The sequence below is a fragment of a genome, unplaced genomic scaffold (assembly GCF_019419815.1).
Source record: "Pyrus x bretschneideri cultivar Hongxiangsu unplaced genomic scaffold, Pyrus_bretschneideri_v1 Contig1, whole genome shotgun sequence".
NCBI lineage: Eukaryota > Viridiplantae > Streptophyta > Magnoliopsida > Rosales > Rosaceae > Pyrus > Pyrus x bretschneideri.
The window spans coordinates 8,445,662-8,470,179 of NW_025999390.1; the positions used below are offsets into that span (position 1 = coordinate 8,445,662).

Genomic DNA, 24,518 nt, shown 5'->3' on the forward strand with positions numbered 1-24,518 from the left:
TTTTTTTTTTTTGCCTATTTTTAGCTTATTTTTGCTCGCCATCATTTAGTATGATGTATACTCATTATTCTATTTATTATTATTAGATGAGTTTGAATTTTGAGATTTGTGCTTATCCGCTACACAAATCTCGAAATTCAAACTCATCTAACGTTAATAAATAAGGTGATGAGTATACATCACACTAAATGGTGGTGAGCAAAAATAGTCCCATTTTTAGCGGCTCGTTTGTTTTCTCGTTTCGGCGATTCCTGTAGGGAGGAAGGCCATAAGGTTTTGGAGTATGCCCAAAGTATGGTTGAATACAATTACGAGGCATAAATTAACAGATGTGATCATACCAACTCACAGGCATACTATGAACTTAAGCAAGTTCAGATGAGAGTAATCAAGTTCAGATGAAAGTAGTATTATGATAGGTGACCTCTTAAGAGTCTTAGTGTTGCATCCCCTTTTTTTTTTTTTTACTTTTCTTAATTTGTTGCCTATTTTTAGCGGCTCATTTGTTGAGTGCTATTAAGCCCATCCCATTGTCTTATTTTCATACTCACGATTAATTGATACTCTTATTGACAAATTTATCCTAGTCTAAAATGACCTTTAAAGACCTAAAGACCAACCAATCATGTCCTACCACATAATTATTAGTTATATTGATTCTTTTTATACTGATATAAAAACAAACCTAAAATATCATAAATAAGAAAAAGAAAAAAAATATCATGAACCCCACAGGCTTTCCTGGGAAGGAAGTTCATGAATTAAACTTATTAGGAAGAGGGTGAATTCGGATTTGACAAAGCAAAGCCTCGAGGCTCACAATAAAGCACATGTTAAAGGTTTTTATTAAAATTTTATTTTTAGGCTCACTCATCATTATTTTTCGTCCGTTCAGGTGTTAGTATCAGAGTTTCTGTACTGACGAGGATTATTGACAAATCTTGGTGTAGGCGATTATCATCGATAATATAATTCTGACCTTATTTTACTATACTATACTTATGCTTTGTCATCACGTGTGAATTGGGTTTATTCCCGCTCACAATACACTCTTGTACTTAGGCACTTTTAGGTTTAAATTTATTCACATCATCCACATCAATATACTTTATGGCTTCGTCACCTTCCAGGTGTTGGCCAACACAGCTCGATTCGGAGTCTTAGTAGACATCCCAGGTCGGGGTGTGTCAATTTAATCACGCTCTCTCTTGTGTGGTCTGAATTCAAATTGGAAACGATAAAAATTGGGTACTGTAGCGGTTTTCGAGACGTGGCGGTGCTGCGATGGTTGGCGATAGAGGAGGGGCGCTTGGTGTTGGGGATTTGGGGAGTCGGTAGTGACGGTTCTGAAAATTTTCTAGGGAGTAGGCTGCTGTTGGTGATATTTAGAGTTCTTGGGTATTTTCATTTAGTGATAATTGTTTTTTTTTTTTTTTAATTTATAATAATTTTTATCATTTTTTATGGTGAGTGTAAATATGAAATGAGCAGAGAAATAAGGCATTGAAATGGCATATCACCACTCAATTTGTTTTCTCGTTTCAAGGACTCGGGGCTCTTGGGATATGATGATGGCCGATTAATTTAATAATAATAATATCTAGCTGCTCTGGTAGAGAGGAGGGCCATAAAGTTCATGCACCATGGCCAAAGCAATGGTTTTAACAATTACCAGGCATGAATGGTCGAATGCAATCATACCAATTCACATGCATCGAAACCGGATTCCAACAGAAACTTTGAAATTAAGCGAGCTTGAATGAGGGTAGTACTAGGATAGGATGACCTCTTGGAAAGTCCTCGTATTGTATCCCCTCCATTATAGGGTTTGACAACGAACGATAAATGTACTAAGAATATCTAATGGCTCTTGTCGGAAGGCCCAATAAAATCATACAAAGCAATGATTATATACAATTACGAGTCATAAACTAACATATGTGATTAATGAAGGTACACAACTATACAAATTAACTGTTAAATCTTGTGCATATTTTCATTTATCTCAATGGATGAATGTAGCAAACTTATAATTACTTCATTTTAAGCTTTGGCCGTCTTTTAGCAGGTGAATCCGAGCTTGACACGCCCTCTTTTAGCCTTATTAGGCTGCATCTTGACTCGCCTGCGTCGAAACATTTGCCACCAATGCAACTTCTTCTTCTTCCTAATAATGCAACTTCTTCTTCCTCCTCCTCCTCCTACTCCTCCCTTTGACAAGTAGTTACTTGATTTCTTCGAATGCCTTATGTGCCTCAACAGCCCTTCCAACAGAGCATGAAAATGCCCAACCTCCCCCTGCTTATTATGCAACATGTTTTTCACTTTCACCAATGATTTTTTGCTCCCTCTGCTTTCTCGGATGCCATGCGGGTTTTTGTGGCTGTCAAACATCTTCCTCCGTAGGTGTTTCCACCCAGAATGGCCGCGATCATCATCACTATTACCATTTCCGTCATAGTGGTGATGGTGATGGTGATGGTGATGGTGGTGAAATATGAGTCCCAACCTGTTCTTGAGCCTCCTAAATCGTCCAACGGACTTCTCCGGATATCTTTTACGGCTATAGAGATTATCCTCCTCCTCCTCCATTGATGAGCTACAGCTACTATTCCGTGAACTACTACTAGCATTTACTTCTGCCGCCGTATTTATCGACCTTGTTGAGGAAGAGAGATCACCTCTCATTCTCATATGATTATCACGAGTACGTCTCCTAGATAGGCCTCGACTCCAGGAATCCTCCTTTGAGTATTCATTACTATCAGCGCTGCTTTCAGCTTCAGAATTTGTCTCACTTGTCCACGTCGACCAAGTTTCGGAATCAGTACAACCTGAGCTAGTCTCCTCCTCCATATCCAACACTTGCTTTCGTGGCATTCTCTTCTTCTGTCGGCCTGCAGAAGACATTTTGTGTGTCCCACTAGGCTTGTGTTCATCTAACAAAATTGGCTTCACGGTCATTGTATGATGTCTCTTGTTTGTCACTAGACTAATTTTCCGAGTTTGACTCATCAACTTCTTACAACTAGGTCCATGTCCAACTGAAGAAACTATGGACTCAGGTGGCACGAACTGATTAGATCTTGCAGCCCCTATTTTTCTAGTAGTTGCATTTTGGACTGGAGTGGTTTTCCATGTTTGATCAGGTGTCTTAACGTGCATAGAAGCCTGATTTGGAGGAGGGACCCTTAGACCATTCACATGACCTGCCATCTTCTCATTCCGACTCACTGGTTGACTCGGAGGGAACCTCCGCGATCCAAGTCTCTCCATCAGGCCCTTAGAGGAACCATGTTCCCTGGAATTAGAAGCATACCTCCCTGTCGGATCTTGAGACAGTAATTGACTCGCCTGACGAGTTAGCAACTGAGTTCCACCCAACAAAGGAAAAGACTTATCCATACCACTCAGCTCTCTTCTAGTAATAGTAGTACTAATAGTAGTAGGAGCTACCTGTTCTTCTATCTGCGCTGTAGGAGTAGGAGTAGAAGGACTAAATGAAATGTCACGCTTGAAAGAATAATGTTCATTAGCATCGTTGTTGAAAGAATTCGCCATCCCAAAAGAACTCAACTGCACAGCCAAAATGCGCAACTCAATTTGTTCGATTGCATTTGCAACTACTTTAGAGTAATCACTGCCCTCATCTGACTTTTCCTCGCTCTGGCCAATCAGGGTACAAACCGACTTCTTGCTTGCTAGCCATTCTTGTTGGAGATATTGGGGAACAAACACCAAAACTAACAATGCTTGGATTTCCAAGAGTTTCACTGATGTCATTCCCTCTCTCTGTGGACTTTGTATTAGATTCTTGTAACCTTTTAGCATGCTCATCGAGAACATTGAGATGACTACGCCAATCATGTTGCTTATCTTGACTAACACTGTTTTCGTCAGGTACCTTGACTCTGTCATTGGAGAATTTTGCATCCTTGGCTGAGTACTGTTTCTTCAGATTGTTTTCTAAGCAGATTCGACACACTTTCTTTTTCTGTTCAGGCAGGTCCGATGAGTTGCTTACTTTAGACTCCGCAATTTCTCTCTCAGGCTTCAGCTTCTTCAGTGACCCATCCTCCTCAGGTGCGAACGTGTACTTTTTAGAATCCTTTGCATCATCATTCAAGACTCTGTTAGGAGAAGATTTCACTGTCACTGTTGGGGAAATAGGAGAATTCTTCTTAGGCACAGCCTTGGGTTGCTCTGGTTGAGAGGGGCCAGGTTTGCTACTAACAGCTGCCTGAGTTGTTATCATCTGCAAAACCAAGAACATTAGAAACAAAGTTAGAAATAAAAGTCACCGGATGAATTAATTATACCGCATAAATCCTATGTCGTAGAAAATTATAAATTCACAAGGGAGAAGCAGGGAAGAAAATCACAAAGCAGAGCTAATACTGCAGAAGTGCACCGATGCCTCAAAAGTACCTTCAAATGAGTATTCAAAATCCTTTCAGCAGCATCATCTAGAAGATTCTTTAACAATTGTCGCGCTCTCGTGTCCAAAGCTTTTTCCACCTTCACGAAAATGATATCAGGAACCAACAGAACATAGAAAGTCATGTTATAAACCAAAAGAGCATAGAGTGCTAACTTACATTGTTTGAATTTATATGTTGCGGCCAGCCTTCGCCATTTTGGAGGAGTCCATATAACTGTCTCAATGCATAGAGATCAGACAAGAGTTCCACAGGATTCATGCTTTATCACTGGAACCGAACCTGTAAGCATGCATTTCCAACAAAGATGAAGTTTACAAACAATGAATTGAGTTATAATAAAGGAAGAAAATTCAGATATCACTAACTAACATCAGTAGGTAATTGAATTTGATTTTGATCACTTGACATCAATGTTTACTTAGTACTTACAAGGAATAAGAATTGCAATCGTTTTATTTTTTAAGTTCCTGCGTTTACTAAAGTGTAGGTATGTGAAGCATTTCACTCCCTAACTTTCCCCCGCGTTTACTTACACATATGAATTCGGAAAACTATAGGTTTCCTTTTGAAATTCTTAATCAAATACCAAATCAAGAATCATATCAATTAGGGGTAGTTGACCCCATTCCCTTCCTTACTCCCTCTGTTTCTAAGTTTTCCGATTCCTTCCTTTTTCCATTTTTGTTATCCGATTCCTAATTACTTAACAAAGAAGGCTTATACCATTAAACGAAAGAATTTGAGAAGAAAAAAACATGAAATTGATTGATTATTCAACAAGTGGCAGTGTTAGTGTTGCATACTGACAAAGAATTTATCATCTACCAATGTTTAGGCGAGGGACTTCCAAATCTCGAGAAAGGAATGCACAACATGATCATTTCATAAGTTATGTAAGAGAGATTTGGAAATTACCACTCCAAGTTCCAAATCTATGTTGAATTGGATTAGTAATTTCCAATTCTCTCGTACATAACTTTGTAACGCTCATGTAGACTGTAGTGCATTTCTAATCACTCCTATCTAACATTTTTACTGTCCATAAAAGTTGGTCTTAATACCACCTAAACAAATTGCAAATGATTCCTCTCAAGTAGTCATTTGCAAATTTTGCAATCCAATCTTTGAATCTAGAAAATAGGAATTTCGGGAAAATAGGATTATTCTCAACCATAATTTACCAATTTTCAGCAAAAACTGGATTTTCTCAACTGCCATAAACTCAGTATCAATCAAGTTAAAATCACATTCTAATAATCACGTTTTCACCAAACAAATTGTGAATACGTGATGATGATGATGATGATGATAAAAATAATAATAATAATATGAGAGAGTGAGAGAGAAAGAGAGAGAGAGAGAGAGAGAGAGATTGGAGTGGGGTTTTACATTGATCACAGAAATTCTAGAAATTGAACAGGCAACATCAAAAAAGCAAAATATATAAATTCCAAATAATGAAAAATGCGAAAATGCAGTTAGAGAGAGAGAGATAGAGACCTGAATGTGGTTGTGGTTTGAGCCTAGTTTACGTGCGCTGCTTGAGACTGGTTGAGGGGGAGAGGGAGAGAGAGAGAGGGAGGGAAATTACGTTAAGGGTCCGATGACAGGGTAGTTGTCGACTTGATGGAATAGGGAAAGGTTACAACCCATTTGCAAGCGAACTGGAGAAACAGGAGGGAAAACTGCCGCTTTATATTTTTGGAAGCTTGACGATATTCTTTTCATTTTAACGAAAAATCACACTTTTACATTAAAAAATCAATCATGGTACCATTAATTTTACCTTTTATTTTGTCATTATTGTTAAAATTCAAAGTTTTCAAATCATTTTCATTAGTTTTCCTTTTATTTTTTAAACTTATTAATTGATTGCTCTCAAACTGTTATTTAGTCTCATTTTAGCGGGGTGTTTGTTTACCCTCACTAGATTTCACTACACTAGACTAGATTAATTTTAGGATCTGGGTTCTCTGGAATACGTGTGATGTGGGTTTTCTAAAATAAGTATGATTAGCTTGGAAGTTCATGAGGTCAATCAGGAGTTTTCATAACTAAAAATTGAAAATTAAAATCTAGTCCTAACTAGTATGATACTGTATCAAACGTTTCACAATTGTAGTACGCCTTAATCCATGTCATGCCAATCCAATTTAGTCTCTAAAGCTAATTCAGTCCAAGATAGTCCAGTACAACAAATGCACTATGAAAGTGTTATTTTCGTCTCATTAAGTCTCAGTTCACCCTGTTTTTATTCATTTTGTCAAGTAAATATTTAATTAAAGAGTAGTATGGACATTTCATTTTGACACAACTTTTTGCCTTTAATATGCCCACTAAAACAATCTAATTTCCGTTTTTTAACAACTCTAATTCAAACCCATGATTTTCTCCAATTGTACGACGAATTGTCATCGTTGCCAAGAATATTAGTTATCAACAGAACTCAAGAATTAGATTCTCAAGGCTAAACTTCTTTCTCCTCTTTCACCGACCTTATAAGTTGTGTCCCTAACTTTTCTTGTTACAATTCACATTCCCCCTCATAAGTATGTGATGATCAACCAAATTTCTCATATAAGTGCCACGCGACCAATAAAGTGACTTATCTCTGCTTGTGTAACAAATGAAGTGTCTATACTACCCTTTAATTTAACATTTACTTGACAAAATGGACAAAAATAGAGTGAATTGAGAGCAAATGAGACGAAAATAAGACAAAACCAATTTAATGGGGGTGAAATGAGACTAAATGACAGTTTCATGAGGTAAATCAATTAATTAAAAAATTTATATGACACAGGTACACTAGTCAATAAAATTAGAAAATATACACAAACACTTACACATGTCTTTTTTTCATTTGCATGTGATGTCAGAATAATAGTGTAGTCATGTCTTATAAATCATTATGACGAGACAGGGGTCTAGTTGCATTGAAGGACTTATATATCATGAGCACACTATTACAGTGATGTGGCATACAATTGAAATAGGAATGAAGATTATCTACCTCCTATTTCCATTTACTTCCATCTCCTCCTCTCATATATATTTTTTTTTTCTTATTATCTTTATAAAAAAATCAATATAAGATGTTAACATGACTTAACCGTGACCGTTTAGATAGGAAATCATGAAAAGGTAAAAAGATTAGAAGGGTAGCGAATCTCTGTCATAAAATAGAGACGTATGTAAGTGTTTATCCATGTGTACTTATTTCATTGACGCAGAAGACGACATAGCGGTATAGCTTGTGTGTTGGTGAATTCCAGGGATTAAGTGGCGCGACCTTACTGGTTGGAGAGAACAAGGGGAAAGTGAGACGTTGCTGGAAAGTAAGGGGATGAATGATACAGTAGACGGGAGAGCGAGAGGTTGATGGGCGGGAATGAGGGTGACACGCCACCATTTAAGCTCAAGGAAGAAGAAAGAAAGAAAGAAAGAAGACAAAGGCAGAGGTGTTGATGATGATAAAACAGATTTGTCCTTTTCCATGGACCTCAACCTGGAAGAAGAAAAACCTCTCTTCCAAATTAAAATTAAATTAAATCAAAATTAAAAGAAATAAAGAAAGAAGCTTTGCCCCTGCTTCCTCCTCCTCCTCCTCCTCCTCCTCAGTCCTGAGATGTGCAGCATCTGCAGGTTGGTTGTCTTCTACTTATTTACTGCCATTCAATTCATTTTTTTCAATTTATTTATACTTGTAGAAAACAATATCTTTTGAATATTTATATATATATTCCTTGTAATTGATAAGTGACTACAAATGGATTGGGTTTAGTTGGTAGTATATCTATTTCCAGTTTCTTGGGATATCCTTGGCCGTTGGGTGGGTGAAGGGTCAGGACTCATCAGCATCAGCAAGCAAGCTAAGCAAGTGTGTTCCATCCCAGTTGTATTGCTTTTTAATTAAGGGGTACTTTGAATCTACATACAAATAGAGACAGAGTCCTAGGTCTTTCTCTCTCTCTTTCTTTGTTTGGGTTGGTAACTTGGTAGTTGGTGCTGGAATACTGGTGGAGGTTGGTTGGATCAAAATTTGGACTGTATATTTTAAGTGAGTTCTAAGCAATTCTGCTGACGATCGAACATTTGCTATACAGCAAGTTACTCAACTGGGTTCTGATTTAAATTATCGTATCTTTGTTTGAACCTTAAGTTTCAAGCACAACAGTGTATCTGGGGTCTCGAGTCAAGGTGGCCTGTTGCTTTCTAATGGTGCATAACATTATCATGAAACTTTGATGATAATGTAGGCCAAGGCTCTGATCGAGATGCTGCGGCGTTGCTGATATTCCAGATGGACAGGCGGAGTCGGCTGTGGCAAAGGAAGTCATCAGACAAGAGTCCTGGCGACACTGAGAGTTCGGGATCCATATCTTCTCACTCTGAAAGATTTTCTGATGATCAGGTTTATGGCTTTCGCAATAATTGTTCTCGTACAGTTAAGTTTGCATTTTGAAGTATGATTACTGATTGGATTGTCGAATTGCATGAATGTTGCAGATGTGAATGTTTCTGCTTAACATTTTGTTACTTAAATCATTGTTTCTCTCGGTTGCACAAAACTATTTTTTCATCTCTCTTTCTCTCTCTAACAAGGTGAAAAAAAAAAGCAAGTGAATTCATTGTCAAAAAGTTAAAGGCTGTCCTGTGTTGTTGAGTTCCACCTGAATATTTGTCCTCCAAGTGCATGATTATTTCTCTGTTCAAGTGATGTTATTGACCAAACTCCAATGTTTCTTACTTTGATGTCAAAGGCAAATCCAACTCATAGCATTCTATCGCCGGAAGTCACTTCTAAAGCTCCACCCGATGATCGACAAGTTAATGGGAGTGTTGAGGCTTTGACGGAGAAATTATCCGCTGCTCTTCTTAACTGTAGTGCCAAAGATGATTTGGTAAAGCAGCATGCTAAGGTTGCAGAAGAAGCTGTCTCAGGTCTTAACTTTTCTGCTTTCCATTTTATCCCACTATATTTTACTGCAGTTTGAAATTTAGGCTACTTTCTTGAATCTTGTTGTGCATAATCTGTATTCTTTACTCTGAAAAAGGAAACTCTAAGGATGCGAGTCTCAAAATTAATAACCGAAATTAGAGAAAACATATAAACGATATAAATAGAAAGCTAAAGTGTTTCTCAACTGCGTTTTCTTCCTATTTCAAGGCACATTTTGTTATGAATGGTATTTGATGACTATATATCCGCATTGTTCGCATACTTATGCAATCTGCCATTACTGGATTTTGCTGAAACAGTTTTCGTTTTCCAAGAACAAGAATTTCATGAAAGTCATATTCTTAATGTTTCTTCAAGTATTTGTACAATGGGTGTCGTCGATACTTTTACATTATATTGCATTTCCCTGTTTTAAAAAGGGTCTCATTAGTTGTTCCTCTATTCCATTATAATGGTAGGCTGGGAGAAGGCTGAAAATGAAGCGGTTGGTTTAAGACAGCAGCTTGAGGCTGCAAATAAGAAAAAATCAGCTCTTGAAGACCGAGTTGGTCATCTCGATGGAGCGCTGAAAGAATGCGTGAGGCAGCTTCGACAGGCACGAGAAGAGCAAGACAAGAATACCAATGATGTTGTTGCCAAAAGAACTCGTGAGTGGGAAAGTTCAAAGTCCATGCTTGAGAGTCAGATTGTTGAGCTCGAAGCACAACTTCAAACTGCTAAATCGGGAGCTGCTGCCTCAATTGATTTTGATTTGCTTTCAAAGCTTGATGCTACTGAAAAAGAGAACTCTGATCTTCAACTTAAGCTTCTTTCTCGAGTGAAGGAGCTAGAAGTCAGGACTATTGAGAGAGATTTGAGCACCCAAGCTGCTGAAACAGCCAGCAAGCAATATTTAGAGAGCATAAAAAAAGTGGCTAAGCTTGAAGCTGAGTGCCGTAAGCTAAAAGTCTTGACTCGCAAAGCATTACCGGCTAATGATCACAAATCCTTTTCCGCATCCTCAGTTTGTGCAGAATCTTTTACAGATAGCCAGTCAGATAGTTGGGAGAGGATAGTGGCAATTGATCTGGATACCGATACACACAAAGTGAGTGGCTTGGAGCATGATCCAAGTCATTCAGATTCACGGGCTCCTGCTCAAATAACAGAACCTGGCCAGTTTAAGAACAAGAAGAGGTTTGGAAAATATGTCCCTTCAGTAGAAATCAATCTCATGGATGATTTTCTTGAAATGGAAAGGCTTGCCGCAACTCCAGATACAGAAAATGACAACTGTCGTCAACCTAGCGTTAGGGAAAACCCTTTAAAAACTGAACCTGAAACCATGATACAAAGGACCGTGGAACTTGAGGGGAAGTTAGAGAAGATGGCAGCAGAAAAAGTGGAACTCGAGATGACTCTGACTGAGTGTCAAAAGCAGCTTGAGACATCACAGAGTCAACTTATGGAGGCTGATACGAAGTTGGAAGACCTTAAAAGACAGTTGGCTCATGCAAATGACTCGATGTATGATGCACAGGAAGAAGTAAAGTCCTATCAAACAATGAGAGAAGTTGCAGAGTCACAACTAAGAGCTGTTCAAAAGGAATACAACTCCTTGCTTTTAAAGGCTAGTTCACTGGAAGAAGAGGTTTCTAAGGAGCGAGATTTATCAGCTGAAAATGTAGCCAAATGCCAAAAACTGGAGACTGAGCTATTAAGTATGAAACGTGAAGCTGAGCTCCAGCGTGAGGTTGAGCTCCAACGATTGCGCAGTACTAATGGTGAATTGAAGATAAAGCAGGTCGGTTTTCTTGAACACGCTAAACCCAATTTTCAAATTATAGTAAGTGAAACTATGCATGTTGGAATAGAAGGAAAAGTGAGGGGAATACATATGTAGTGGAAATGAGAATGGTAGATGGATGGTAGGATTGAGTAGAAAAGAGAGCTAAACATTATGGACTCATCGGGAAACAATATATGGTGTAGGTATAGTTTAAGAATAAAATTAGGCTTAGGTGGTATGCGATCTAATCAAAGTAAGAATAATAAAAGAGATTAGAGATTATCTTTCAGATATGTTGGTTTTTGATGTTGTGTTCTTGTTTGTGACAGGAGAAGGAGCTAGCATTGGCCGCGAACAAATATGCGGAGTGCCAGAAAACAATTGCATCTCTTGGCCAACAGTTGAAGTCACTTGCAACACTGGAGGACTTCCTGGTGGACTCTGAAAGGCCATCGGAGCTCATCGGCGCGGGAATACAGTGTGGAACAGCATGATTTACACCCAAATCTGAGGCTAGTATAAATTTTGAAAACAGCAGATGATTAGCCAAATCCTTCAAATATTGGTGGGTTTAATGGATTTAGTGAGCTTTTTGCTAGATTTTGAAAGCAGCACGCGAGAATTGTAAGAGGAAAATTGTAGATAGGTCTTTTAAGATTCATTGTATAGCAATAACTGTGGAATCAATGCCCCTCAATCTACAGTTTGTATTTACACACGTGGTGGTAATGTTGAAACAAGGTACAGTACAATAATACATTGTAAGGCACATTGTTTATGGATTTTTTTTTAATACATTCAATATCAATTCGATTTGAATTCGCTTTTAGCTAAAATGGAACCTAAAAATATCACTAGATCATAACACTAAATGGTTGTTTGCGGAAAGTATTAGATTGTGGGACATTTCATAATAAATTTACTCTCAAGGTTGTAACTTCAAGGAATTGAATAAAGGCCAAATACATTGTTTCTCACTCCAGGAAAAGTACTTTGCATGAGGTGCATGTTGGTCCATGTGTGAATCACACGTGCTTCTCGCCATCCTATTTGTATATGTGTACTAGGTATGAAACTTTGTCACACGTGTGATGACGTGTTGAGAGCAAACAATAAGGGACCAAGCATGCTTTCATAAGGCATTGGACAATATTAAAAGAGACATGTCGATCGCGGTCTAAAGTTGTAGACTGCTCCTATGTGCATTTATAATGGTCGTTTGTAACTTCAAGATACAAGCCTCTTGATAAAATTAAAAGAGGTGTTTTTATCTACTTGTATTACAATCAGATGGTATCTATCTCTACTTGTAAGTGGGCGATTTTGTGTGGCTAGCCAAATTCCTCACACCCTACATATATATAAATATACATATATATATGAGAAGGTTTTCAAGAGGGCAAAATATATGCGCCAAGCAAATGGTGAACCATAGGGTCGAGAGGGCAGATGTGCTCGCTCTTTTATTTGGGCTTATGAGAAAGGATAAAGAATTACTGGGTTACTGGGTAGAGGCGGGAAAATTGGGCCAATTTTAATTGTGGTATGTGATGTTTATTTTTTTTTAACAAACAATATCATTTACATTAAGAGAGAGGGGTGGACTTAATCTTACAATGAGCCAGCAATAATATGGTTTAAATTTATCTTTGGCGAGAATTAATCTATCTTACAAGTAAAGAGGAATACCACTACATCGTAGTACTAAAGTGACTATAACTTTTAGATTGTTAATTCCTTGTTCTTAATGTTATTATCCTTAGATTTCTTGTACCATCATTACTTGTAATCGCATGAATACAATCACAATATTATTATTATTATTATTATATGTGCTTGATAAGTTCGCACTATTACAATATTAGTTTTAGGTGTCGGATGATGGTGGCGGTTTAATAAGCCATTATGTCAGATAAAAGATATCCGACACATCATTCAGTTAATGTCAGATAACAATAAAATCCTGTAGGTTATATCCGCCAGTATTTTTGAATTTTTTTTAAATAAATATTTTTAACATATTCTGGCGGTTTTTAGTTAATGGTGACGGTTATAACCAACAGAAATTGACTATTTTATTATTTTAGTTTCTAAAGGTTATTATTTTAGTATTCTGGCGGTTATAACCAATATAAATTTATTTTTAACATATTCTAGCGGTTTTTAGTTGATTGTGGCTGTTATAACCGACATAAATTGACTATTTTATTATTTTAGTTTATGGCGGTTATTATTTTAGTATTATGACAGTTATAACCGACATAAATTGACTATTTCATTATTTTAAAATGTTATATTGATTATAAAAAAATAAACACATGATTTAAATATTTTAACAAACACTTAAAGAGTTAATGTTATACTTCCATTAAGTATAACATAAGATTTATCCACTAATGTAAATATTTTAAATTGAGATCGAATTCATTCATTGCATTCTTATAGGGTCGAGGAGTGTAGTTCAAATCGGAGCTAAAATAACTGTTAAATTGTGATTTTTCGTTTATAACCGTCGAAAACTTTTGTTCTTTTACCTGATCTCTGAATGTTTGTTTTTTTTTTGCGATTTTTTACGTATGCGATCTTAGAGTGTGTACAAACAAGTTTGACGATTGGATCCTTGAAAAACGTTTCGTAGAATGCATATCACATCAAAACGGTATATTAAACAAACACTTAAAGTTAATGTTATACTTCCCCATCAAGTACAAAATAAGTGTAAATATTTTAATTGAAGATCGAATTCATTCAATGCATTCTTATAGGGTCGAGGAGTGTAGTTGTAAAAAATCATCAAAATCCGAGCTAAAGTAACCGTTAAATTGTGATTTTTCGTTTATAACCATCGAAATTTTTGTTTTGTTACCTAATCTCTGAATGTTTGTTTTTTGTGATTTTTTACGTATGCGATCTTGGATTGTGTACAAACAAGTTTGACAGTTAGATCATTGAAAAAAGTTTTGTAAAATGTGTATCACGTCAAAACGGTAGATTAAATAAACACTTAAGAGTTAATGTTATACTTCCATTAAGTATAAAATAAGATTTTGTGGTATCCACCAGTGTAAATATCTTAAATTGAAGATTGAATTCATTCATTGCATTCTCATAGGGTCGAGGAATGTAGCTGTAAAAAAATCATCAAAATCAGAGTTAAAATAACTGTTAAATTGTGATTTTTCGTTTACAACCGTCGAAAACTTTTATTCCATTACCTAATCTCTGAATGTTTGTTTTTTGAGATTTTGTACGTATGCGATCTCGGAGTATGTATAAACAAGTTTAACGGTTGGATCGTTCAAAAACGTTTCATAGAATGTGTATCGCATCAAAACGGTAGATTAAACAAACACTTAAGAGTTAATGTTATACTTCCCCATCAATTATAAAATAAGATTTTGTAGTATCCACTAGTGTAAATATTTTACATTGAAGATCAAATTCGTTCAATGCATTCTTATGGGGTCGAGGAGTGTAGCTATAAAAAATCATCAAAATCATAGCTAAACTAACCGTTAAATTGTGATTTTTCATTTATAACTGTCGAAAACTTTTTTTTTTTGTTACCTAATATATAAGTGTTTGTTTTTTGTGATTTTTTACGTATGCGATATCGGAGTGTGTACAAACAAGTTTGACGGTTAGATCATTGAAAAAAATTTCGTAGAATGTGTATCGCGTCAAAACGGTATATTAAATAAACCCTTAAGAGTTAATGTTATACTTCCATTAAGTATAAAATAAGATTTTATGGTATCTACTAGTGTAAATATTTTAAATTGAAGATCAAATTTATTCATTACCTTCTCATAGGGTCGAGGAGTATAACTGTAAAAAAAATCATTAAAATCGAAGCTAAAATAACCGTTAAATTGTGATTTTTCGTTTATAACCGTCGAAAACTTTTGTTCTGTTACGTAATCTCTGAATGTTTGTTTTTACGATTTTTTACGTATGCAATCTCGGAGTGTGTAAAAATAAGTTTTTGGATTGTTGAAAAAAGTTTCGTAGAATGCATATCACATCAAAACGGTAGGTTAAACAAACACTTAGAGTTAATATTATACTTCCATCAAGTATAAAATAAGATTTTATGGTATCCACTAGTGTAAATATTTTAAATTGAAGATCGAATTCATTCAATGCATTCTTATGGGGTCGAGGAGTGTAGTTGTAAAAAATCAAAAAAATTGGAGCTAAAATAACCGTTAAATTGTAATTTTTCGTTTATAACCGTCAAAAACTTTTGTTCTGTTACCTAATCTCTGAATATTTTTTTTTTTTTGTGATTTTTTATGTATGCGATCTTATAGTATTTACAAATAAGTTTGACGGTTAGATCATTAAAACTAGTTTTGTAGAATGCATATGTGGGAAAAGTAATTTGTGCTAAATTTTTATTTATGTTTTTAAAGTATTGATTAGACACTATTTAGTTTGTGTGATAGCATTTTCGTTGTACAATTATCTTTTTGTTTCTTTATCGCATATTTTACATGAGTTATTATCTATTAAACCAAACAATTATTTATTTAATTTTTAAAAATGTATTCTATTTAAATATATATTATTTATTTATTTATTAAACCAAACAATTATTATTTTATTTTTTTAAATCGTAAAATTTTGGGAGGGAATTTTGGAGGGATTTTTGCCGCCATTTTTTTTTCTGTCGGTTATAACCAATAGTAATGAAAATTTTCTGTCGGTTTTTATTTTAAAAAATGTTATCGTCAGTTTTAACCAACAGTAATGAAAATTTTAAAACCGACAATAATGAAAAATTTTCAAAATAAAACCCCTCCATCTCTTTCTTGTGCCGGTGCCTTCTCTCTTCCCCCTTCTTTCCCCCTTTTCTCCTTTCCTCATTTCCTTCTCCTTTTTATAATTTTTGTTGAGCATTCTCCCTTCTCCCTTCTCCCGTTATGTGGTTTTTGGATTTTTTCTTTCTCTGATTCTTTGTGCCGTTGCTTCATCTGTTCTTTCTCCTCCCTTTTGCTCATTAGAATCTTTCATTGGGTAACAGTTTGCATGCCATAATTGTGTCTTTTCACTCAATTTTTACTGTCGTAGTCTTTTAAATGATAATTTATTCTTCCTTAAAACTTTATGAGTTGATGTGGTCTTGAGAGATTATTATTTCTCGCCTAAAGGTGTTGCTATAAAATTAAGGGTTAATTGGTCAACAAAATCGTCACTATTAGTTTTTTTTCTTCTCAATTCTCATTTTATTCTGTTATTAGTATTCTGAATTACACTGTCTTACATTTCTCAATAATGTTACATAGGTTACGCGACAAAAGATTTATTCATTTTACCATCTGTATGCAACATATTTTAGTTTGACAGTTATGCGTTTTCACCCTGCACAGATGGGCATTGCTTCTGTTGTTCACCTATATGTTTTTCTTGCCAAACCTTATGAGATGATGGGAGATGTTTCCCTGGAACTGTCTCTGTTCTTGAAGACTATGTATCGGCTGACTATCCTTTGGATTCGGAGGAGGTTAGGGACAGTGAATGCCCCACAAAGCTACGCCTCCCCACTCCTAACATTGGTGTCAAGAGCGGCATGACCATCAGAGAGTGTTCGGGACATTTTTCATTGGTGGTGGGGGATATGTAAGTATCTATTTAGTTGTACATTATGTCAAAAAAACATTGGAACATAGCTTTTGTTGAAAGGGTTATTTTGATATATATTAAAACAACTAGTGTTACACCTTGGTATAGTCGATAAGATTTGTAGATTGATGTTGATATTGGATGTGCACTATAAGACATTGAAAACATGTGTAAATTGCGAAGGCTGCTAATTGATGTCTATGGTTAGGTGATAACTATTTGCGGAAAAGAACAGATGCAAATGTTTCAGATTGAAACTGTTTTTATTTTTATTCCCTTTTCTAATATCTTTCAATATGTCCAACCATCTTTTGAACTGAAAGATAGTCGATATCTACATGAAACCAATTGATTGTGGGTCATGGTGTAGGCTTTTTTAGTTTGGGTTCTGAATCTGCTCTTTGCCTCGAATACAGATTGTGCAAGATGTGAAGTTCATAGTAACACAAGAGGAGAAGAATGCTCAACGAGAAGGAGAAGGGAGAATGCTCTCATGTCCTTTTTATATTTTTTTTATTATTAGTATATTTGTTGTCAGTTTTATCCGACAGAGAATGTTCTTACTTATTATTAATATATTCACTGTTGGTTATAGCCGACACAAGTTATGTTGGTTTTTTATATTTTTTGTCCGTTTTATCCGACAGAGAATGCTCTTATATATTCATTATTAATATATTCTCTGTTAGTTATATCCGACACAATTTATATCGGTTTTAGAATATTTTCTATCCGAAAATTCATTTCCTGACTTTGGCAATTCTGTCGCTTATTATATCCGCCATTGCATCCATTTTCTGTCGAATTTTGTTTAATATCCGACGGTAATATACATTTCTTGTTGGTTATCATAGCGACACTAATACATGATTTCGCAGTAGTGTCTATATGCGACCTTAATTAAGGAAACAACCTTCTTGTTGGGACGTTGATGTGTATTATTTTGAGCACCAATAAATAAACACGAACACTAAATAAGAAAACGAACCAGAAATGCTCATGTGAAGCGGATATTCCACCTCAAATAGCCAGATTCCCACAAAAGGCACTAGGATCAGTACTTCGACTTTGCAGTTTGCGTACTTGACCAGACAACCAAACGTAAAATTGTTAATAAGTGGAAATTTGCGTACTTACTTGACAACCAAACGTAAAATTATTAAATTGTTTTATCAACGTAAGAATTAAAAAATAAAGGAGGCAGCAGGTGAGAGTCAGACAATGATTGGTATGACACAGAAAGTTGGGTTCTGTCGTAAAATCATTGTAATATATGAAGTAATTTAATTTATTTATAAGCGTATGCAAAATCTTTATTCTTATTAATGTAGAATTCATTTTCAACGGGATGATGTGAAGCATGTGTGGCTGTTTGGCTTCACACGTGGGACAATCTGACTCTGATTCTATGAAGGAAGTTGGGGTTCTGCCATAAAACTAATTACCAATATGGAGAGTAGCCCAACCTACTTATAAGTTCATGCGAGATCCCTCATTTCATCAATGTGAGATTCATTCTCAATGACAACTACATAATTTCATTAACGTCTCATACCAATAAAATAATAACGTGTAAGTTTTTATTGACGTTTTTATTTTTAATTTTGACATAAAATACCACGCCACAATGTCATATGGAAGAGTTGTTCACAGCAGGTGGAGGAGAAAATGTGCTTTTTACTGTAAAAAAAACGTCGGATCGTCTTCGATTGCATCGACGGAGAAATAAATAATTCAACTCCGTACTACTAACTCCACGTTCTTTCCTTGCCCCTCTCTCCCTCTCTCCCCCTCTCTCCCCCCCCCTCTCTCTAACTAATACTTAACTTTCCCTCTGCCTTTTCAAGCAATCATGCAATCATCCATCCATGAACAAAAGCAAGCAAGAGGGTAGTTGTATGTTAGGCAGTTAGGCTCTTTCAGGTTTAGTCTGGCGTCTGTCCCTCTCCGCTATATATTAATAAATAATTACAAACAATTTTCCTCTCCGTATTAATAAGTATTATCATCATCATCATAGGCTCATAGTTCATAGGGATCTTCTTTTCCAGTTGTTAGAGTTTCTTGCCTTCTCCGCCATCCCTCCCTCCTTTTCTCCTCCCCAGTAATACACACACACACACACATACGTATATAACTGGGGAATATACTGGTTGTGTTGGTATTTTGATTCTTCAAGTGTGTTTGTAAAAAAAAAAAAATATATATATATATATAGTTTGGGTATATTGATTGTGGGAATTAAAACAGAGGAATTAATATGAATATGATGAAGAAGGAGAGTAGAGTGGTTTACCAGGCTGCAAAGGAAGTAGATCTTAGCGCAGGGAGCTCCCAAACCTACTTGCGAGCCAATGTCAAAGGTCCCTTCCCTTCCCTACCCCTTCTACTTGTATATATCTTCTTTCTTTTCTTTTCTAGCTACTTTAATTATGTTGTTTCTTTTTACTTTTAATTTTTTTTATAATTTGATCATCGACTCGATATATCGTTTTAGACTGTCAAAGAAGCTGCAGGTTGTCTATTAATTATCAGTCTTCTCAAATGTGGTAATCACTGGATTAACACTGAAGAAAATCTCCAATGATTTTCTGTGCTTGATTTGCCTTAATCTACTGTTTCAAAGCATGTGCTTTAGTGAAATTTAGAAATTTTCGATTTGTGTAATGTAAATCTCATTTGCTCTGTAGCCCCTCGTGTGGCTGGATTTCTGGTCAAGGTGTTCGCATGGTTTTTGGAGTCCCGGATCTTTGGAACCTTGATCTTGTACATACTCAAAAGAGATAACCTAATTCATAAGGTACACACCCACTTTTTATATGTCTCTTGTTTTTTCCATTTATCTGTTTGCCTGGTAGGGGAAAAAACATGAAAGCATTCGATTGTCACAAGCAAATCCGCCATCCTATCCAATAAACCGATTAAAATTGGATTGGATCAGTCAGTTTGGGCGGGTTGGATGTGTCACCGTTGTACTTCAGTATTAAGGTTCTTCTGTTTCCACCGAAATGCTTGCTCATTATATGCAACTCCCTAAAAGGAATTTGCACAACATTTTTGTAACGAAGGAGCCACTATATCTAGTTGATCACTGCACGCCCATCATCCGTTCTCAGTTGCTGACGATCTCTCTGAACTTTGCAGCTGGTCTCAAATGCTGAGATGGAGGAGGCACCTGTGTATGTTCCCATACATCCATTTGACGGTATGTATTATTGAATTTATCTATGCCACTAAATCCCTCTGAAGTAGTCTGTCACTTTGCATCAAACGGGACTTTAATTATATGTATTATGTACATAATCTAATGTTAAGGTACCAAATTACTACTTACTCTTACAAATGAAATTTCAATCAGCTGCTACATAAGCTAAAGCTGGTTGGCAATGGAGTTACTGACCTAATCCCGTTGAGCGGAAATTGATTTTTTTGTGGAAAATAGCACTTGCATCCATTTCAACTTCACCCTCTGTTGTCTTAGAAATGATTTTTACACAGTGATGAATTTCGTCTCATTTTGCGATTTGTAATGAGATTAGTTTTAAAATCTTGTTAATGCAGATGAAGAAGAACAAGATGTCAAACAAGTAGGGGCTGATTTGTCTCCACCCGAACAAGTTCAGCAGGCAATGGAATGTCTGCCTCAGTCCTTAGGAAAGAGTCAAAAGACATTTAATGGTTTAAACTCCTCTTTTCGTTATTGGACAATATCGGATTATTCAAGAGCCTATACCTCTGGAGATGTAACTCCTCGAACGGTATGTAATATTTTTGCCACTGTTCTTTTCTTCTTTCAATACTCTCTGCATACTTCAAATACTGTTTTCATAGTTATTTGTGTTGATCAGAGCCAAAGGCCAAAGAGATTAGCCCTTATTCACTTTTTCTTTTGTTTCGACTCAGTTTTTATGTTTCCTAGTTATAAATCCCCAACTACAATGAAAAATAAAACGTATTCTGTACTTCCATACCCTCATAGGCCTTTTTTCTGCTATTTCTGCAGGTTGTGGAGCGCCTTATAGCTGCCATCCGTGAATCTTCTACTCCGTCATTTCAGATGTCATTTTTTATCAACTACGATGCTGAAGATATTTTAAAGCAAGCAACTGAATCCACTCTTCGGTATGAACGAGGTACTTGTGGAGACTTAATCGTATTCTTGAGGACATGGTAATACACCAGCATTTGCGGTCGAATTGAGAATTTTTTTACTACTCACCTTGTAATGAAATGCATTTCTACACTGATTTTCATCTCTCTCTCTCTCTCTCTCTCTCAAACTGGGAAGTTTCAGTCGCAGATACTTAAAAATCAAGACTCCTCGGTTTTGAAAGCATGTTAAACTTTGGTGGTTTTTCCAAGTCGTATGGGCCAACTATTGTTTCTTATTCCCTGCCAAATCCTGCTACACACTCTTATATCATCCGTATTACGCTTCCTTTCCAGGAGTGCCTATTTCAGCTCTGGATGGGGTACCAATTGCAATCAAGGATGAAATAGATTGCTTACCGTATCCCACTACAGGTAACTTACGTTTCAGGTTTTCCGTTGACAGGACAATTCATGTCAGCCAACATTCATATTGTACACACTATAATCATGGTCTCCTTAGTTCAAATTTAAATAACAGTTTCACAATCTGAAAACCGATTACTAGGAGGTACAAAATGGCTGCACAAACTAAGACCTTGCACAGATGATGCATGCTGTGTTAAGTGCCTCAGATTATGTGGTGCAATAATTGTTGGGAAAACCAATATGCATGAACTTGGAGCTGGAACAAGTGGGATAAATCCCCACTACGGGTAAGATCGATCTAATACTCCACATTATATTACCAGAGAGAATTCTTCCTATCCTATAGAGGTCTTCCAATTTTATCAAAATATCTGTTTTGTTCTGAGTCAATATCAACTGAGATACTAGACTCCATGCCCTAATTGCCGGAAAAATATCGCTGTCATTTTCTTTTCTCAGTTAGTTCTGTGATCTCTCAACTGTTGTCAGCATGTTTATTTGAAGTCTGCTGTACTGTAGGGCGACCAGAAATCCATATGATCGCAGCAAGATAGCTGGAGGCTCTTCTAGCGGATCTGCTGCAGTGGTGGCTTCCGGATTATGCCCTGTTGCTCTTGGTGTTGATGGAGGAGGTAACTTATTTCTCTCATGGAAGAAGTTCAAGTTGTAATATAATTTTCATTTATCACATTAATTATCATCGATAACGTCATTTTAATAACGTTGTGAGAGAAGAGCAAAAGGGTCCATCTTTAGGTAGAACCAGAAGGTGAAAGGAGAGCAGAGTTAACACAATGGAGTAGGGAAATTTGGAAAACTTATGTCCTCATGCCTGCATGTGTGTTTGTGTGTTGGAGATAAATACGTATCGTGCTGGAACTGAACAGTGTATTTCATTTGTAACATATGATTAGGATCTGTACGGATGCCTGCATCTCTTTGCGGTGTTGTTGGTTTTAAACCAACCTTTGGGCGAGTACTTCATTCGGGGTAATTAGTTGTTCAATATTCATCTAGTACTCTCTCTTGTTTCATTTGTTTGAAGGTTTATTACCATCATTCCATACTGACTTGGTTTTTTTATTTTGTTTTAGCGTTCTTCCTCTAAATTGGACGGTTGGGATGGTTGGAATACTAGCAGGCACTATTGAGGACGCATTTATAGTGTAAGTAATGCTCTTTTTCTATGTGTTTGTAGAGCCCTTTTATGATATTGAGGTTACAGCTCTTTCATTGCACGATCTGCAGCTATGCAGCTATTAGTGCGCGACTTCCGCCACATCAACCTACTGTATCAGTAAGAATGATGTTCTGCATATTGATTAAAGCTATTCGTTACCATATACGTCTTTTCCTGTTGTGAACTTAGTATCGGATAATTGGCATTTGCTTTAAGTATCCAATTTCAGACTCATTGTTTTCGCAGCAGTCTTAGCATTCACCTTTGCTTACCTTAGTTGTTTTTCTTCCATGCTTGTGATTTTTTATTGAAAATGTTCCAGCAGCCCAAAGTATATTTTCCGCTGTTGAACCCAACAAAGCCTATATCCGGTATAAAATTGGCAAAGTACGGAGAGGTAAGTGACCAGCAGTTTCTCTACCTTATCACATATATGATGAAAAATTACATTTCAAAGATAAATGATAGCTCGTTTTTATGTATTACATGAGTTCTCGCTAACATTCCGTTATTTGATTGTCAAAACCACTAATTGGCTCAATTAGTGGTTTAATGATTGCAGTGATGATATCAGAGAATGCTGTTCTAATGCCCTGGACAGGCTTCACAAGCAATACGGATGGAAGGTACTCGCTGTCAATTGCTTGCTTCAGAAGCACTGTGAAAACTTGTTCCATGATTACTACATAGTCAATACAGGAGCCGCTATCAATTACTTTCTAATTTTTTTGATTTTCTTCTTCTTCATCTGTAGACTGTAGAGGTGACCGTACCAGAGATTGAGGTGATGCGCCTGGCACATTATACAACAATCGGATCTGAGTGTACCGCTTCGCTCAGTAATTCTCTGGAAAATCTGTACGTTGTTGACCACCACGGTTTTCTCTCAACTCTCCTTTTCTAACAGACAAGAAATCCAAAATGCTGACATAACAAACTCATAAAAATAGGGATTACAAAGAGTTGGGATGGGATGTAAGGGTAGCACTTGCGGTCTACGGTTCCTTCAGCAGTAAAGAGTATATAAAGGCTCAAAGAATCAGGTAATCTTTGGAATATATCGTGAACTGCTAAATCAAACCTCAAACGCGTAATTTACGTCCCATATATTCAATTAAGAAGTGTTCTGTATATCCACAGGAACCGGCAGATGCAGTTTCACATGAATATATTTGCTCATGCAGATGTGATTGTTTCTCCGACAACAGGGTAACAGACTGATTTTATGAGATAACACATGAAACATCAGATGACATTTTGAAACATGTGTTTTCGATTGAATCTAATTACGGACATAACAGGGTAACTGCCTACTCGATTTTCGATGATGCTCTACAAACCGGCGAGCTTGACTACATAAATGGAGGTATGAACGAATCTACACGCCCGGAGTCACAGATCCGCTACTTAAATCAGCACCATCGATCAACTGCTTTCATGTTTTGATAACATCAGTAGAGTGATGTGATTACAAAAGCGCTTACAACGGAATCTAATCAGTTTTCATTTACGCAGCTGCGCTTGTTCGATACTCTATAGCAGGAAACTTTCTGGGGCTACCGGCAGTGAGTGTTCCGGTATGCATGCATGCACGCATCATCTCGTCATTACTATACACAAGCTTTTAATTACTTGAGATTAATATTAAGTGGATAATTTTTGTGTGTTTGTGTTTTGTTTCCTTGATAGGTTGGATACGACAGAGCAGGGCTGCCTATTGGTCTGCAACTGATAGGGAAGCCATGGTCTGAGGCAACGCTTATTCACATAGCCTTTGCGCTGCAGGAACTGTATGTCTCTGAGTACAGAGAGCCGGAAGTTTACTACGATGTGCTGCACCAACAAAAATAATTAAGTTTTGTAATTAAGGAAGAGTTGGCAGGTACTTAGCAGCAGATTGTTCAATTTGTAATGGTAACACCAAGACCAAATCGTATTGATGAATAGTGAGTGTTTGTGTGTTTATAATTATGAATTAAGTTAATAAAATGAGAACTATTTGTGTGTGTTTCGAAGAAAAAG

At 36.4% G+C, this 24,518-nt stretch overlaps 3 protein-coding genes across 6 annotated transcripts; 2 read left to right on the top strand and 1 right to left on the bottom strand.

Moving 5' to 3' along the window:
• Positions 1 to 1,923: 1,923 nt before the first annotated feature.
• LOC125480871 lies at positions 1,924 to 6,079 on the bottom strand. Its single transcript, XM_048592121.1, has 4 exons — positions 5,943 to 6,079; positions 4,599 to 4,721; positions 4,429 to 4,518; positions 1,924 to 4,255 (listed from the first exon to the last, which is right to left on the bottom strand). The coding sequence occupies exon 4, from the start codon at positions 3,931 to 3,933 to the stop codon at positions 2,062 to 2,064; it is 1,872 nt and encodes a 623-aa protein (XP_048448078.1). The 5' UTR covers positions 3,934 to 4,255; positions 4,429 to 4,518; positions 4,599 to 4,721; positions 5,943 to 6,079; the 3' UTR covers positions 1,924 to 2,061.
• Positions 6,080 to 7,740: 1,661 nt separating this feature from the next.
• On the top strand, positions 7,741 to 11,984 carry LOC103967930 (filament-like plant protein 3). Of its 3 annotated transcripts, none has more exons than XM_048583599.1 (5): positions 7,741 to 8,087; positions 8,605 to 8,856; positions 9,206 to 9,386; positions 9,864 to 11,188; positions 11,503 to 11,984. In XM_048583599.1, exons 2-5 carry the CDS (start codon positions 8,746 to 8,748, stop codon positions 11,665 to 11,667), a joined length of 1,782 nt encoding a protein of 593 aa, XP_048439556.1. In that variant the 5' UTR covers positions 7,741 to 8,087; positions 8,605 to 8,745; the 3' UTR covers positions 11,668 to 11,984. The 3 variants fall into 3 exon arrangements, with proteins under 3 accessions (XP_048439556.1, XP_009379536.1, XP_048439554.1); XM_009381261.3 differs by having other exon boundaries at positions 7,742 to 8,087; positions 8,702 to 8,856; XM_048583597.1 differs by lacking the exon at positions 7,741 to 8,087 and having other exon boundaries at positions 8,213 to 8,856.
• Positions 11,985 to 18,588: 6,604 nt separating this feature from the next.
• LOC103967929 (fatty acid amide hydrolase) lies at positions 18,589 to 24,504 on the top strand. 2 transcript variants are annotated; one of them, XM_048583601.1, is made up of 19 exons: positions 18,589 to 19,161; positions 19,489 to 19,598; positions 19,943 to 20,003; positions 20,360 to 20,556; positions 20,802 to 20,931; positions 21,245 to 21,322; positions 21,456 to 21,603; positions 21,836 to 21,948; positions 22,231 to 22,306; positions 22,411 to 22,482; positions 22,565 to 22,613; positions 22,819 to 22,893; positions 23,042 to 23,122; positions 23,251 to 23,354; positions 23,447 to 23,539; positions 23,637 to 23,705; positions 23,798 to 23,862; positions 24,012 to 24,073; positions 24,186 to 24,504. In XM_048583601.1, the coding sequence occupies exons 1-19, from the start codon at positions 19,059 to 19,061 to the stop codon at positions 24,345 to 24,347; spliced, it is 1,848 nt and encodes a 615-aa protein (XP_048439558.1). In that variant the 5' UTR covers positions 18,589 to 19,058; the 3' UTR covers positions 24,348 to 24,504. The 2 variants fall into 2 exon arrangements, with proteins under 2 accessions (XP_048439558.1, XP_048439562.1); XM_048583605.1 differs by having other exon boundaries at positions 22,822 to 22,893.
• Positions 24,505 to 24,518: the final 14 nt, after the last annotated feature.